Source organism: Apteryx rowi, unplaced genomic scaffold (assembly GCF_003343035.1).
Source record: "Apteryx rowi isolate R43461 unplaced genomic scaffold, aptRow1 scaffold_10, whole genome shotgun sequence".
Taxonomy (NCBI): Eukaryota; Metazoa; Chordata; class Aves; order Apterygiformes; family Apterygidae; genus Apteryx; species Apteryx rowi.
In genome coordinates, this window is record NW_020447197.1 from 6,251,882 (window position 1) to 6,268,548 (window position 16,667).

Genomic DNA, 16,667 nt, shown 5'->3' on the forward strand with positions numbered 1-16,667 from the left:
TCCTTTAAGAGTTGACTGGGGAAAAAAGAACCATTCTCTTCGTGCTCAGAGAGGAGTGGGAGGTGAGATATTTGGGAAGTTGAGTAAATTTGTGAACAATTCAACAAATACAAGTGGCACTTCCCAGCCATCTCTGAATTGTTGCAACAGAACTTGTACAGACTTTTTTTTAACAGTATGGATTGAAGGTTTTCCTTCAGAAAATAAAGATTTAATTTTAAGGTTAGATTTATTATGAGGAAAATGCAAAACCCAATTACTTTTCATATTATGAGAAACAGGCCCCTGTAAAACCTCCTCCATACTAATCTTTTATATTTTTCTTATGCCTTTGACATTTATTGCTAGAATCTTATGAGATCTGCACATACTGATATTAAAATTAATAACTTATACTTAAGTCCTAAAAAAGTTGTAATCATCATGCGTTTGATTCCCTCTTACAACTATTTTAATAGCTCTGTTCCACATTTGGGAGCATTTAATGATTTCTTTGGTGGTTAAAGCGGGAAGGAGAGACAACGGACACGGAGATTCCACAAAGCTTCTGTTAACAACGATACGGAAAAAGAGCAGAATAAAAACGTTTAGCTGTGCAGTGCGGGCCAAACGAATTGCAACGGCGTTGCTGCTTTTCTCTTGCTTACAGAACCCGATGTGTGATACTGAACCAAAATATTATTTATTAACTAGCCATTCCTGGGCTGCAATAACCATAGCAACTCTATTTAGCTCAAAGTGTCTTTGCAATCCGCCTGTAATTATGGCTGTACTTGCCATTGGTAGATTAGCTAACAACCGATGCAACGAGCTGATAAGCGCACAGGATAAAGCATGGGTTTTGAAGTTGAGCCTTACAACTAGGAGCCGCGGATGAAGGACACCAAGGGGCTTTAAGGTATGTAATGTCGTTTGTTGCATCCGAATTTTACCTCGCCGCTGAGTATATGTCACACAGGAGAATTTACAGTTCTAAATCCTGGTCTTCAGAGTCTCAGTACTTGGGGAGACTTTGAGAATCAAAGAACTGAAATTTTCTGTTATGGTTGTTTTGGGGCTTGCTTTGACAACAGAAACTTTGGTAATATTCTAGTTTTCCCAGAAATGAATGTTACTCTTTAGGGATCCCGGTGAACGTGTATTCAGCGTTGGCGGGAACTCCAGGGAGGAACAGCTGGAGCATCGTTTCCCCATTGCAAAGAGCAGTGTTTAAAGTGCATGCTTTTCAGTACAACACTGCGGTTGCAGATTTTAAGCACAGTATTCCCTGGGGGAGTAACAATAGTCGTAATGTTAAAAAGGGGCTACAAATCTTGATATTAATGAGGAAATATGAATAGTATTATGTTATTTATCAAAGTTTCTTTATTAATCACCATACTGAGGAGTGCTTTTGCCTAAGTACTAGCTTTACTCCTCTGGGGTCTGTTGATTTTTTTATTATTATTGCTTTTACTCTGCAACCATTCATTCATTGACTCCTGTGGCCGTGGGATTTCGAAAAACAAAGCTTTTTCAAAGGTGTTTTTCCCTTTTTGGATTATCACCACAACATGTAAGAGTGTTTTGATATGCCAGCGTAACGTGTACAGATTCCCACTTTTTCTTATTTTAACTAAACAGCAGTAAGTTAGCTGTGTCTAAGGCTGTTTCACGAGGTTAAGTGTTCTTAACCGAATGAAAAACGCAGTTATTGCTGCCGGTATATATTGATCTGGACGCCGGAGTTTACTTTTAATTAGTTTTACCGCCGGTGCGCAGTTAAACATTAACGGTGCCGTGCTGTTCGTCGCCCGAGAGCGAGCGGCCCAAGCGGCGGAGCGGGGCGCGCTCGCCGGGACGGCCCCGCTCCCGCTCCTGCATCCCCGCGGCTGCTCCGGCAGGAGCTCCGGGCACAGACGTCCCTACCAACGGGGTACCGAAAGCCCAGGCATGCGTGCCAAGGCGTTACCGGGAGCGCTAAAAGTGGCCGTGGGGCGTATTTCTTAGGTCCGTGCCGATGGAGCGCGCCTCGCTCCGCGCTGCCTCGAAGACGAGCAGAACCGGAATGCAGAAGTTCAGCCACAATAAGGGGAAAAAACATGAGTTTCACACGGCATTTTAAGGCACCGACTTACTCTGCCTTGTCTTAGCTGTGCTTTAACCCGCTGTCAGCGCGCTACTGCTGCTGTCAGCGTGGTTACTTCTGCCCTCGCTGAACTGCGGTGCTGAACTGCGCTCGCGCCGTTTGCTCCTGCTTTGCGAATGAGTGACTCGCCCTGTCACCCGCGCCGGGCCCTTCCCAAGCGTCACGAGCGCGACGTGCTCTCAGCGTCTGCTGCAGGGTCTTGTCAAATCTCTCCTTTTTTTTTTTTTTTTTTAAATAAATCAACATCCTCCTTTATAAAACAGGAGTTAGGTTTTGTTTGTCCTGAAGAAGGAAAGAAAGCTTGCAAAAATCAAAAAAATGAGAGATTTGCTTCTTTTCAGTTTCAGTAAAATGTAAGAATCGCCATAATTAAACTTGGATGGGAAATTTTTTGTGTATGTCTAAAATAAGTTTGCAGGGAGCAAAATAAATGTCTCAGTGATTGCCCAGATGTTTAATAACGCAGTCATTTATGCTATGGGAATTATTCTGAATACGAGAATTATCATCCTTAAGGAGCTGTTTCATTTCAAAGCCTGGATTCGGGGGTATGGTTGAAAGCACAAATCATTTGTCGGGTTTCCAAAAGCGCCGGCGGTGCCCGCCGCCTCTCTGTGCCTAGATGGGGAAGAGGAAGTTCAGCAGCCTGGAAGTCACGCTCATCGTCCTCTTCTGCCTGCTGGTCGTCGTGGCCTGCGTCCTCATCGCCCTGTTAGCCACCGGGCAGCCGGGAGTCAAAACGACCCGTAAGTCCTGACGGCGCCCGCGCGCCAGCCCTCGGCTCCGGCGGCTCGCGGCGGCCCGATGAAATAGCCAGGACTCGCTCCTGCCGCTGCCGGGATCGGGCTTCGCAGCGACCTTGATGTTCAGGAGAAAAAGTGCATAAGCGTTTCTCCGCTGCCCTTTGCAAAACCGGGGGTTTTATCGCGGCTACCGGTGTCGCTATTCTATTTTTGCCATTAACCAAGGATGAGCCGTAGTCACTCCTTCTTACAGATAACGTGAATGGTGTTATCTGGTATAAACATAAGAAATAAACAGAGTGATTCATAATTCAGGGTCATAAAAAACTTCTATCCCTTCCTCCCAAGCCTGCGCTTCTCTTCGTTTCAGTCTGTTTTCGAAACGTAGAGCTGGTATGATTTCAGTATTTTTGACTATAAGGCATGGCTGAAAGAAAGAGAAGGAAGGAGGGAAAGTATTCGGAAATAGCCATATTGCATGGAAAAAAACCCTGTAGACATAAAAACTGGCAACATTTCCTGCTAATGTATTGGTATATTAGAAACCGTTTCTCTTATAGTGATGCTAATACAGAGCATCCTGCTTTACATCCCATTTTCTATGAGTAACCATTTGCATATGGAGATTGGAGCAAACAGCTCGCAGGTGAAAATGGCAGTAAAATCAAAAAAAAACCCTGTTAATACCAAACAAGCACTTTGATGTATTAGCAGAACTGCTCATGCGGGCTAAGATCTGCGTATTTGCTGCCTGTTCCAATCTCAGCACGAGTGCGAGTGTGGCTGAGCAAAAGGCGGATGTGCCTATATTGCTTAAAATGCGAACGGACGAGTGCCTGTATGTGTGTGTGTGTCTCAGCCTGCGATAGGATTTCTAAGCGTCATAGTTGTCATTCCAAAGATATGTTCCCAACTATGCGTAAAATAATTTTCCGTGTTGGGAGAAACAGCCCTCAGGTATGCTTTGGTCAGCTGAAGCTGCCAGGACGTCGCCTTAAATTTGATCCCACAAACCGGAAATATAATGGAGCATCTTGTTGGCCTTCGAGTGCTTTTATCTAATGCTCCAGTTCAAGCGCCGGTGGGTGAACAGTATTTCAGGAGAAGGGACACAGATAAGAGCAATAGCACAATACCATATAAGAAAGAGAAAGAGCTTCCAGTTTTCATTTGGCATATGTACTTTACAGGAAGTAATGTAATTTGAGTTAGAGGACTTATTTAAAAGTGGGTTCTTGCATATCTTCAAAAATAAAATTAAAAGCGTCACCCATACGCTTAAAAACTGAAAAGTGAAGCTCTCCTATCATTATCTGGAATAGTTATGTGCAGTTTTTTAAAGGTAAGAGAAATCACAGTAGCAATAGTTTAGGCTCATTTGAATTGGTATTAATGGTTACACAGTTTCAAGACTGTGAGAAACAGGCTGCAGAAATAGTTAATGACTTAAAAGATAATCAGGATATTCCTGTAATTTGGGAATACTGATGCTAACCCATGAATTTATTTCCCCAACAGAATTTACTCCACAGTGTCCAGCCATAGAGTCGTCAGAGAGGATTGACTGCATCCCGGATCAAGTAGCAACAAAGGTCTGGAAACAGAGAGGAAATTAGAAAATAGGCATTATCCCATAAAAGCCTTGTATTTAATTACAAAAACTTAACCTGTCCTTACTAGATCAGTGTTTTCTTAACCTGTTTTTGATCTGTGAATGCCTGAACACTTTGCAGTGAAGTATAGCCCCGTTATTACCCGTTTCAGCCCGTTGACAGGAGGTTTGATTTTTCCAGCCACTGTAGCAGGTTGCTGTCAAAGGTTGAAGGCCACCGCCAGAATCCAGCCCATCAATCTCTCCTTGAGACCAGTGGGAACGACATTAGGCCCACATCAGGCAGATTGAAAAAATCACTCCTTATTTTTAACAACTTTGCAGAAACATCTTTTTTGTGGGATGGCATTAACGTTTATAATAAGGCATATTTTAGAATTAGCACGTCAGGATGCACTTTACCAAGCTGCACAAGATTTTTCGACTATAATAGACATTGTCACAGTCTCCTTTCAGAAGCAATTTCAATCTCAGTCTCTTTCTTGCTCGGCTGACGTTTGGCTTCTGATGGAGTGCAGAATTTAGAAATGACCTTGCTTAAGAAGCTGTGAGTTACTTACGTTTTCCAGTGGAAAGAACTATCCTAATTTTTCAAAGCTCTCACATCAGTTCAGAACATTTGTATAGTGGTTGTTATTGAAACATTATTATCGTTATTATTTTTCATCTTTAAAAATACGTTCTCATTTTCTGATGGAAGCTGATGGGTGCCTAGCATCTTTCCTTGATTTCGGGGGGAAGTTTAGCAGGAAAAAACAGTGACTCTATCATGGTGCGTGGTGCTTACATCATTCACAGAGCTACAAAAATGATTAACCAGCTGTCTCGTTCTCTGAGCGGATCCCCCGGCTAATTGCAGAACTGGTGGTTGTTAGTGCTACAGTCGTGCTGCAGGTTGTGTTATGCTATGTAGTTTAATAAAAACCTGCAGGTGAAGATATTATTGGAGGCTGAACCTCTTCTCTTTCCTTGGAAGGAGCTGGCTCCTTCGCTGGTCCCTGAAACCTCCGAGCCTTGCCCAGCTGGAGCCCCCGGGACCAGCCCGGCTCCATGCCGTGCGAAAGCTTGGTTTTGGGGGTCTCGCCTTCCCAGCTTTGCTCCTTTCCCCCCCCCCGCCATGCAATTTTGCTTGCACGTCTGAGAAAGTGGGAACCGACCTGTGCCGGGGATACAGGAGACCGCGGTTTAGAGCGTGGCCGTGCATCACCTGCCTGGAGCGAAAACCGCTCTGGAGGAGGCAATGCTGCTCGTGCCTTCACCTTTTGCATCCCAGATTAATGGCCTGTGTGCGTCTACTGCTGCCCAGCGCCGGCTGGGAAAAACAGCGGCGGGGGCTATTCAAAAATGAGATATTTTGGCACGCTTTCATTCCGCAATGTGTTTTCAAACTCTTTTCATTTTGGTGTGGATTGGACAGTGAGGGCTAAAAAAATGATTCTTGAACCTGTTCTTTCCCTAGTGAACGCTGGGGAGCTGAATTCACGGGATTCCCGAGATCAATATTGCCTTTAATCAGTGCCCCGATGAGCTCTGCTAGCTGCATGCCTGACATAGCCCAGAATCCCACCCGTTTTGGCACTCATTCCCTTGCAGATTTTCTCCTGCAAACATTTTGGTTGTCTGTCTTTAGGCTTGTTTTTAGTACTGCCAGAGGCAGAGCTGTAAAACACCAGATACCTACTCAGGAAAGAAGATAACTCTTCTGTAGTGGTTTCCATAACAGGCTTGCAGGATAAACAACAGTTGGGAAAATTATGATTTACCTAAGCTCTTATAGTAGGTAGGTTAGCATTTGTCTTGATTTTTTTATTCATCCAAGACATCCTAAAAAAAGCCAAAAAATGAGCTTTTATAAGTAGGATTGCACAGGGTAGAAGTATGGAAAGAAAATAAATATTTATTAACCATTCACAGGATTGCCGAAGATAGAAACTCTGAGAGAAAGCAGATATTTATTAACTACTCCCTACAGTGGCAAACTACAGCGAACTTTGATTAGACAAGAGGAACATGCCAATAAGAAATGAGCCACCATGACTAGTGCTAGGGTTGTTCAGCATTGCTCTGATACCTCTGAAGCTTATTTTTTTTTTCTTTTTTTCAGCAATACTCTGCTTGCACAGGCTAGTGTGTTTGGTTTGCATAAAAGAAGTAATGTGGTTAAGCCCATAGATGAGCTATTCTTTTAACTCTGGGCGCCAAGGTCAATGTTCAGAAGCTGTCTCACAGCGTACGCTGTCATAAACTGCTTCCTTGTATCCGACACTATCTCTAATCATGCCTTGACTTTCTCTCCCCGACTTTATTGGGTATTGGTATCTATTACGCTGTTGTTATAGCCCAGAGGCTGTGGCCAGCTTTCATCTTTACTTATGTTAAATGATAGCTTTTATAGTGGCCTCTCCAGTACTCTTTGGATGAACTCTGCTCCTTCCTTGGCATTTGGTGTGAAGGGTCTCGCACCCTACGCACGTACGTCCTTCTGCAGCAAGCTTAATGCTTCATGAAACTATGCTGCTGTGGCTCGCAAGTCTGCTAGAAACAGACCTAACTAGAAAAATATCACTGCATTGTAAAGTAACTGCTGAAAAATATTCATGGAGTGTTCACTAGAAGTAGCTGGAAAACAGAAAAGTGTGTCTATGAAACTGGAGGAAGGAGATACTTCAACTATCAGGCTTTGGGATATCATCTGTTCTTCAACCTGTTGTACTCTGCATGGGATATTTAAACAGTCATTGGTCTAGGAAGAGGTAATAAGAGTGTGGGAGTAACCGTGGTGCTTTGTAGTTAGGATATTCCCCGATATATGAAGGAAAGGGAACAAAGATCTGAGTTCTGCAAGATTTAGTCATTAAAACAAAAAAAGAACTTCAGACAGAGGGGATAGGTGCTTCTTAAGCTATCTGAGATAGCTTATATCTCAGATATTAACTTATATCTTAAGTTATAAGCTATAGTAGGTCTCTTCTAGTGGAAGCTGGAAAGGTGGGGAGTGAACACAGGTGTTTCACAGCCCTATTAAGTGTACCGATTTGTGGATGATTGGGGGGAAAATGAGTCACAGGTATCTCTCCTCCAACCACGCTGCTTGTCCTGGCTCTGCTTGGAGGCTGCGGAAAGTGTGTGCACCACACCGGCCGCACTGTGCCCCACAGCCCAGGAGCGAGTGCCACCAAGGCTAAGGCCAGCGGCAGCAGAGAGCCTGGGCCAGCTCCAGCTGTAACGTGCTGCGGTATATTTAAAAATAAACATGGCACAAACGCCAAAAATATGTGACCACAGACAGACAAAGGCAAAGGCAGCTTCAAGAGCTTCTGTGAGCTGGCGGGTGCAGGCAGAGGTCCTGGAGATGTGCAGGGTGGATGAGGTCCTGGAGATGTTCAGGTTGGACTTGGGCACCTGAGGTCATTCATGGACAGAGATAGCCCTTTGCTCCCGGTGAAGCCTCTTACATCGCTGCTGCTCGTTGACCCCAGTCATGAGTTATTTCTGTAATGAGAGACAACGTGAGGACGCTTAGAGTGATATATTACCCAAATCTTTCCCTCGAATATAAAACCCACGCGAAGAATGCGTGAACAAGTTAATTTCTAACTGCAAAGCGAAGGCTCTCTGGTTTACCGGCCTGCTGAGATGTGGTATAAAGGTTAGTCCCACTACGCTGAGATATTTATTTTAAACAATAGGGTTAATTGCTTGGGGTTTTTGAAAAAAAAAAAGAAAAAAAGTTGATTTATCTCAGGTTGAGGCTGTACAGAAGTTCTCTCAGCCTTTATGATATTGAAATATCAGATTAAAATGCATATTATACCAGCTGATCAATGTAGGTGTTCCTAGGGCAGTGCAGGAAGTCATTGTTTCGTTTTTTATACACACATTATTATTTTATTACTATTGAACTATTTAAACTATGTTAAACTACTCTTCAAGCGTAACTGCCATAGTTTTTATCCACTCTGTGCTGTGTGACTTTTGGTCGGACTATACTGTATCTGTCATAGCTCAAATGATTCGATGATAGTTTTTTTTAAAAGGTGAATTTTGCCTGCAGATCTTGTGGCTTTGAGAAAGAACGAATGTCCAAAATCCTTATTTTTTCCAGCACCAATAAGCAAGTTTCTACTCTAAATCCAGAAAATAACTTTCTATTCATTCTGTGCCAACAAATTCACCTGATATTGATAGATTTTTCACAGAAGGAGTCAGTCTGGCTGTAAATATTATACGGGCTTCTGGTGKCTGGGGTAAAATACAGTTCTTGTGCCTTCTGATTGCTGTTGTGGTAGAGGGGATTTATTTGTGTAAACTCCGCTCATTTGTGCCGCTCCTGCCGCAGAACCTGTGCAACCTGCGCGGCTGCTGCTGGAGCCCCCAGAGCGACACCAGCGTGCCCTGGTGCTACTTCTCCGCGAGCCACGGCTACCGAGTGGAGGGATCCGTGCGAGCAACGCAGGCGGGTGAGCTGCCGGGGCGGCTCCGAGGCTTCGCGCGCCCCCGCGTCCCGTTCAGCACGCTAACGTTGCCCCGCGCATTTTCTCCCGAAGGGTTCCAGGCTACGCTGACGAGGCTGTCRTCGCCTTCGCTCTTCGGAAACGATATCAACACCGTCCTCCTCACCGGAGAGTATCAGACACAAAACCGCTTCCGGTTCAAGGTTAATTTTTTTCATATATTTGTTTTTAAGGTTCAGGCTATGTGCAATATTTTGGGCTGGCTGTTGTCGTGGAGAAACGCGGCATAGTGCGGTTATGATTTTGACCAGGAGAACCTTTCATCCAGCCACGCAAACYCAAATTAAGCAAAGGTGTTGACAACCATTTTTAAAGCTTTTTAGAAAGGTCTGGACTCAAAATACACGGTCAGCCTCCGGACCTTGCTGTCTTGCTTCCTGATCCGTTCATGGCACAGGGCACATCCCTTGGGATGCTGGCACAGCTTCCCRGGCCGCAGCACCGAGGGGTAAAGCTGAGCCCCTCAGTGAATGCCGAAACCCTCCTCTCTTTGTCCTCACCGCTATTGCAATGCATGGGACTAATGAGGAAAATGAAAAATGACAATTTTTTTAAATGAAAAAATTTTCCAGTACCTTTGAAAAGATGAACTTTTTTATTCTTTACCTTTTCTTCCTCATCACAGGAAAACATTTTGGGGCCAAATGTATTTATTTACTTTTTATTTATGACCTGGCCATATCTCACACTCATTTTGTCAGGAAAGCTTTAGCACTTTCAAAGCTTTCTGTTCTTTATGGAAAATTCAGCAGTCTGTGAATATACAATATCCCTGGATTCTGGGGGCGAGCTGGACTTTTTCTGCAGGAAAACTTCCTCTTTTTGTGTRTTCCTACTGAGCAAGGAAAAGGCAGGGTTGAGGATAAATAGGGAAATAGCTGAAACTGGGCAATGAAAGTGGGAAGAGAGAACTAATGAAGGCAGAAGTGGAAGACCAGGACAGGGATGGAAAGACGTGGTGGACTGGGASCAGGGCTGGAAGGGGGTTTGCCGAAAGTAGGACCACCAAGTGGGACATCTGGAAGGCAGGCTGGGTTAGTCTGTGCTCAGCCAGCATCTAGGTGTGGGGAAAGATTAAAACYGAGGAGCTCAAGGGCTGGGAAACCGCTGGGAATACGGTTGTGCAAATTCTGGATAATGCAGAACTCCATGGGAAAAATCCTCTCAGATCAAGTAATAAAGGGAATATCCTAATATATATAAAAACAAAGGGGCTGCATAGATTTACACAGCCTTAATTCTGCCATTTATTGACTTCAACCCTTTACTGCTTTAGTGCTGTTTTAACAACGACTGTTTTTGCTAAGTCAGAAATGTCTGTTTATGCTGGAAGACATAAGAATTAGTCATTAATTTCCAAAAGCCTAATACTTCTGTTGTTTTAACGTGTGCAGATCACTGATCCTAACGCACAAAGATTTGAAGTCCCCCATGAGCACGTGGGACCCTTCAGCGGTTCCGCGGCCTCCGGCTTAAAGTATAAAGTCGACGTTAAGCACAATCCCTTTGGCATCACGGTGACCAGAATAAGCAATGGAAAAGTCCTGTGAGTAACTTGGGTGCTTTTGGCGAATAACGCTGATGTGATTTGTTTTCCCTGAAAGTCCGTGTTGAACATAAACGAAACAAGCCCAAGACGGCACGCGCGTGGGGCATGTAATCTGCCTCTTTTCTTCTTCTGAGTGAGGAACGTTTTGAAAGGACTCCGTTGAGGGCCCTCAGAATAACTCCTGTGATGTGGAGAGCTCTGTGTAAGCGGTTTTAGGTCTGGCCGTGCTGGCTCTTTGTCCTCTTTCCTCTTAATACCAGGGAAAATCTTCACAGCTACTTTCTTTGATCGATTCAGGGAATCCTTATATATTGAATGCTTTCATGCCCTTCCTTTCCTTAAAATAGATGAATAGAGCAAGCCTACCTCGCAGCTCACTGCCCAGCTTTCAGACCCGTTTAAAGGGGGGAGTGTCCAAAGTAATGTGCTGGTTCAATCAGTCGAAGAATGATTCCCCGTCAGACCCCTAGCATGAGTGGGAGCGCTGTCAACTCTTCAAGTTTAATTAATGAACAGTTACTTTTGCATGGTTATTAGTATTGTTTACTTACTTAAAATCCTCTGTAGTGATTGATTTGCAATTATAGAGTGCACTATGGATGGGCTTGGTATTCAGTAGTCTGTGACTGATTAAATTGGTGTATGGAGGGGAGAATAAGCAATCTAGTTCAATAGGACCAGTTTGATGCAGGGCTCTGGAGGACTGCTTATATTGTCTTTAGACATTTATTTAATTTAATAAAAACTTTTGCATTTTCTGTCTTTAAAGGAAAAAAAAAATTACAGTTATGCTTGACTGTGACTTTGTGAGTATCTAAAAGTAAGCCAATGTTAAAATGGGATAAAAGTAGCCTGTTGGGTGCAAATCCTTGATAAATTTGTTTACACAGGATAAGTGCCCTTCCCCAACAACTAAACATCCAAAGAAAAGGGAAGCCCCTTGGATAAGGAAGAGTGAGAATCAATATTTTRTTGCAATTCATAACAAAAGTCTTAATTATCCAAATAGTTATATAGCCTACTAACTTCCATCATCATCTGTTACACTATAATCCCTCCCCAAAAGTTAGCACTCCGATAGACCAATCACCATCATCATTTGCAAGACAACATCAAAAATTGTCATAATTTCATAGAAAATATAGATTTKTTTTCCACCAAAAAAAAAGTCTCAGTACAATTTGTGAGCAGCTGGGCAAGACAGTCCTTGGAATCATTAAAACTGGGCAAAAGTACATCAGGTGAGGATTTGACCCACGAAACCTCTTTAAAGTATCAGTATTTTTTACTTGAATTTTTTAAAAAAAGAAAAGAGGTAATATGAGTGGATGATAATTGTTGAAAGCACAGACTCCCCTGTTATTGTAACTTGTTTGTGCAACGTTTGTAATTGCTAATGTACTATGTATTTACTTAGTTTAAAGACCTCTTATTCTAGTAATAATAATATATTATAGKGAGAAATACAGCCATATCACATATAATACAGTTAAAGTGTATTAATCCATCCAGAGTGATAAATTCTCATTAAAATTAATGTAGGTGTGTTTGTGTAAAGTTACGAGAAAGTTATATTACTCTCCTTTATATGACTAACATGTTATGTCTTCTGGATTGTTAAATTTGTCACAAATATTACACAAAAGGCAGATTGTAAAAAGAGGTTTAATTAAAAATGCATAAAGTGAGTAGACAAAAGCATATCACTTTGAAATGGTGCATGACATTGAAACACAGCTAGGTAGCAGTTTGCCGTCTCAAAGTCAGTCATTTTCTCTGCTTTTGGTGAAAGACTGTGTTTCTGTAGATCCCCTTAAGCTCTTAGCTTTGTAAGGCTGAAGATAACCTTCAAATCTGAGGATCAGCTTCATTCCAATTGCTTTGAGCTTTAAATCTGGTTTAACTCGTAATTACGTTCTATTTATGATTGTTTCATTTAAAAAATGATTATTGAGGGAAAATAAAACTACTTCTGGGTARGAGTCAATTTTAATGCATTTCTCAATGGGCAATGCTAAAAATCTTAGAGGAAAACAGGAAAACCGACACTGATAAGTTCAAAATTAATGAAATTAAATGTTTGGATTGATTGGAACTCTTTCTTTCTTTTTTTTTTCTCTTTCTCTCTTTCTCTAGTTTGTCATTTCATAAAGAAGAAAAGTAAATATTTCAAACTTGTTTCTATTTNATGGGCAATGCTAAAAATCTTAGAGGAAAACAGGAAAACCGACACTGATAAGTTCAAAATTAATGAAATTAAATGTTTGGATTGATTGGAATTCTTTTTTTTCCTCTCTCTCTTTCTCTGGTTTGTCATTTCATAAAGAAAAAAAGTAAATATTTCAAACTTGTTTCTATTTTGGGGGTTAAAAAAGAAAGGAAAAGAAAGAAAAGGAAAGCTCCAGGAGACAGAGTGGCGTCTGGCAAATTCGATAGGAACTGCCCACGTTTCGGCTGCGCTGTGGGCACCCTGGTTAGGCAGCCAGACCCGCGCCCAGGTCCCCCGGGTCGGGCAGGGAGCGAAGGTGCCCGGACGGGCGCCGAAGCCGCTCGGTGGCGCGGGAGACTCGGCCCTCGGCAGCGGGGCTAAACGAGGAAGAGCCAAGTAAGGAGGGCGCCCGCTCCCGCGCCGCTTTGGCTCCGCGCAAATGTCCCCGCCGGGTCTCCGGTCCTGCCCGTAGGARCAAGGAAGGAAATTAGTTTTTTTCTTAAGTATATAAAGCTCTCCTAATCCTCGGCCGGAAGATTAGGAGTTTCTCAGTAATGAAAGGGATTGGCGAAAGGTGCAAAATTAAATTAGAAAAGATGATGCTTTATTAATGAAATTGGCTTTTACTGTGTGTTTTGCTAAGAGATGTAAAGGAGAAATACTGATCTCCAGCTTCTTCTCCAGCCCAGTTTGGGCAAGCATATATAAAAAAAGGCTCCATATCTATCTTCAACACCACCAGCTTCCTGTTCCTAAGGTTAAAAACCTTAGCAGCTGCTTTATGCAAAGTTTWCTATGGGGAATGTGGTAGCCATCAGCTGGGATTGAACCATGCTAAGGATTAAATTATTGCCCTAATCCATCCTCAGGGAGGCTCTTGCCTCCCGCTCTGGTTTGCTCTCTGCAGTGCAGAGAGAAGGGCCAGCACGTGGTCATGGTTTTCCCTGGCAGGCACAAGCCGCCATTGAGCTGAAAAATCTGGTAAAAAGTGGATTATTTCTGTGTTTCTTTCCACCCAYGGAAATTTTCCATCTGCCTGGCTATTGTGCCGGGAGTTGTGGGGACACAGCCCCTAAAATAGCTTGGCCGCTTGGCTGAGATGTTTCTGCCCGCCCTCTGCCCAGCCCCGGCTCCATCGAGCCCCCCCTCTGCTCTAACAAAAAGGAGTAATTATTGCTAAAATACTTTTTTTTAATTTTTTTTTCTTGATCAGGTTCGATACCACCATTGGGCCGCTGCAGTACGCCGACCAGTAYTTGCAGCTGTCCATCAAACTGCCCAGCAGCAACATCTACGGCGTGGGAGAGCACGTGCACAAGCAGTACCGGCACGACGTCAACTGGAAAACCTGGCCCATATTCAGCAGGGACGTTGGCACCTCTGGGGTAAGGGCTCCCGTCATCACGCCTCCTTCCTTGCACATCAGTTCGGGAATCCAGACCTATTATGCAGCAGACGCGTTAATAATATCCATTGAGTTTCTCCCCGAAGACTCGTCAGGCACCGCATGTTACTGCKAAAAGCTGGATGTTAGTGATGAAAGTTCCCTGAGGAATAGCTTTTTATAAATATTTTGATTTTTTTTTTATTTTGTGTGTGTGTGTTTGTGTGACGTCTTGAAAATCGCTTGATAAACATTAATATATGAGAGTCTTCAGTTCCCACCGATACGCAAAATAAATAACAATACGTCCAAATGCATCGCTGTGTGCAAAACCCAGTACACGCATTTTCAGATAATGGCTCTGTAGCTTGGCAAATAATGGCACAATTCCATTTAACAGCTGTTTCCGTACAAGATAAAATATGTCTGTCAGCAGTTATTTGTTTCGAGCCTTTATGGCTGTCTTCTTCCAAAATGATTACCGGGGCACCCACTTGCCAATGATTACAAGAGAAGAATCTTATATGCGCGCGGAGCCTTCTTTAGGCTTTGATCCAGGCTGCTTTAACGCCGGCGCGCAGCGATGCACCGTATCGCTCCGTCCGTGCCCCGCTCCGGGGACTTGTTAGCAGAGATGCCGAGCGCAGGCGGTTTCAAACCGCTTGTGCCGAAGGTGAGGCGCTGATTGAAACGACGACGCTCATTTTCTGCTTGTTGCTTTTTCTGATTCTGCATTCCCCCACGCAACCTTTTTGGGTACGTTGGGGGTGTAAGCAATCAAATCTCATTGCTATGTTTATTAATATCTTTTCCTTTGGCTAGAAGCTTTCAAACACGGGAAATTTTCGCTAGAGCTTGTAAGCACTCAATTGAACTCATGTTACGAAAAAAAAAAAAGCATCGAAAGCCCTATGTGTCTGATGGCATGTAATCAACTTTAAGGACATTATGGAGAAAGAAACCAATGTACACTATGAATGAAGGAATGTTTGCTAATAATATTTTTGGTTTCATTTTATTGGAGTTAAACTAAACTAATTTATTTATAACTAGCTCGTGAACCTCTGATGAACACAATTTGTCCCTATTACCTCAGTTTAGTAAAGCAACAATCCGTACGCTTTATTTCAAGAGAGCGCTTAAGCGTTTTGCTGAAGTAGAAGCTATACTAGCAGGATCCCTCTATATAATTAATTAATAATTGGAAATTAGCACCCCTTTTCTGGAGGCTGCCAGAAAAGAAACTTGCTTGCCACATGGAAATTTGATAGGAGAAACTAATAACAATAACTAACTAATACCCCCTCCAGTCTGACTGCTAGAGGTGGCAACGCAGGGTGTGTTTTGGCCCAGTGAAAGGTTGTGAAGCTCAGTTTTGTTTTCAGAACCGAAATCTAAATTAGCTCACATTTGTCTCACTATAAACAAGCTCTATTGTAGAAATCATCGCATTGATTTTCCATCTCTACTAAATTTTCAGCTTATAAACCTCCTCTTTTTAATAATTAGCGTGGGGASGTTTGAAGATAGCTCTTATCTGAGTGGTTCCATTGAATGTAGACTAATTAAGTTAAACTAACAGTGAACAAAATTAAGTTAGGCTAATTTCAAATAGCTGAGGTTATGTTCYTCATTAATTTGTTCTAAGTTTTGTTTTTCAGGGAAAACAAACCACTATGACAACAGCTGTTATCATTTATAAGGTTTTTGTTGCTAATAATACGAGGAAAAAGCAATAGAAATGAGACAAAAAAAGAAACCAGACACTCTCTTATTTACATAGATTAGATGTAAAAATGATTGCCTTGTAGGAATAATAGTAACATAGATCAGATGTAAAATCTTGTACCACCTTTTAGGGCATATTGTTCACCCGATGTGCATATATATTACCCAGAAATAGCATTGCAATATATGCAGACTTGCTCTAAATTGCAATGTATCTGTTTGCTTATGTTATCTATATAATTCCAGAAACCTTTTGTTTAATGGAAAACATTCACATAAAGGAGAAAAATGCCGGGAAGTAAAAAACAAAGCTGTAGGAAAGTGTCAGTGTTTTTATTTTTGTTGATTGTTGTATTTTGAGAAGCTTCAAGTGGATRTCTTTTGAAATATCCCAGAATACAGACATTTATTAGATTTTAATCACCTTTTTCTTTTTTTTTAAGAACATGCATAACTTATATGGAGTTCAAACTTTCTTCCTGTGCTTGGAAGACAGCACTGGAGCCTCTCTTGGTGTTTTCTTAATGAACAGCAATGCCATGGGTAAGAAAGCTTTCTCTGTCGCTTCAARTATTGCAATTAAATTTCTTTTAAAATGATCGGTGGGATGGTGATCAAAACTGAGCTGATGTAGATGTCCTTTATTAAGGACATKCAAAAATTTAGTGAGAAAAGACTGTGCCTTTGGGTTTCCAGTGATTCTCTTCTCTTTGTGGGACCTATGCAAATGTGGACATTTAAGAGTCAGCTGAATACACGTCCCTCCATTGCAAGTGCAAGTCACGGTTTTGGGCTCCTTG

The 16,667-nt window shown here is 42.5% G+C and overlaps 1 protein-coding gene across 1 annotated transcript in view; it reads left to right on the plus strand.

Annotated features, from left to right (window-relative positions):
- Window positions 1-2,750: 2,750 nt before the first annotated feature.
- The window catches only part of SI (sucrase-isomaltase), a 55,569-nt gene continuing 41,652 nt past the window's right edge, over window positions 2,751-16,667 (plus strand). The window contains exons 1-7 of the mRNA XM_026061302.1: window positions 2,751-2,874; window positions 4,390-4,463; window positions 8,823-8,943; window positions 9,031-9,140; window positions 10,392-10,543; window positions 13,969-14,140; window positions 16,311-16,410. Coding sequence (XP_025917087.1) covers window positions 2,751-2,874; window positions 4,390-4,463; window positions 8,823-8,943; window positions 9,031-9,140; window positions 10,392-10,543; window positions 13,969-14,140; window positions 16,311-16,410 — 853 coding nt within the window. The remainder of the gene's footprint in view (window positions 2,875-4,389; window positions 4,464-8,822; window positions 8,944-9,030; window positions 9,141-10,391; window positions 10,544-13,968; window positions 14,141-16,310; window positions 16,411-16,667) is intronic.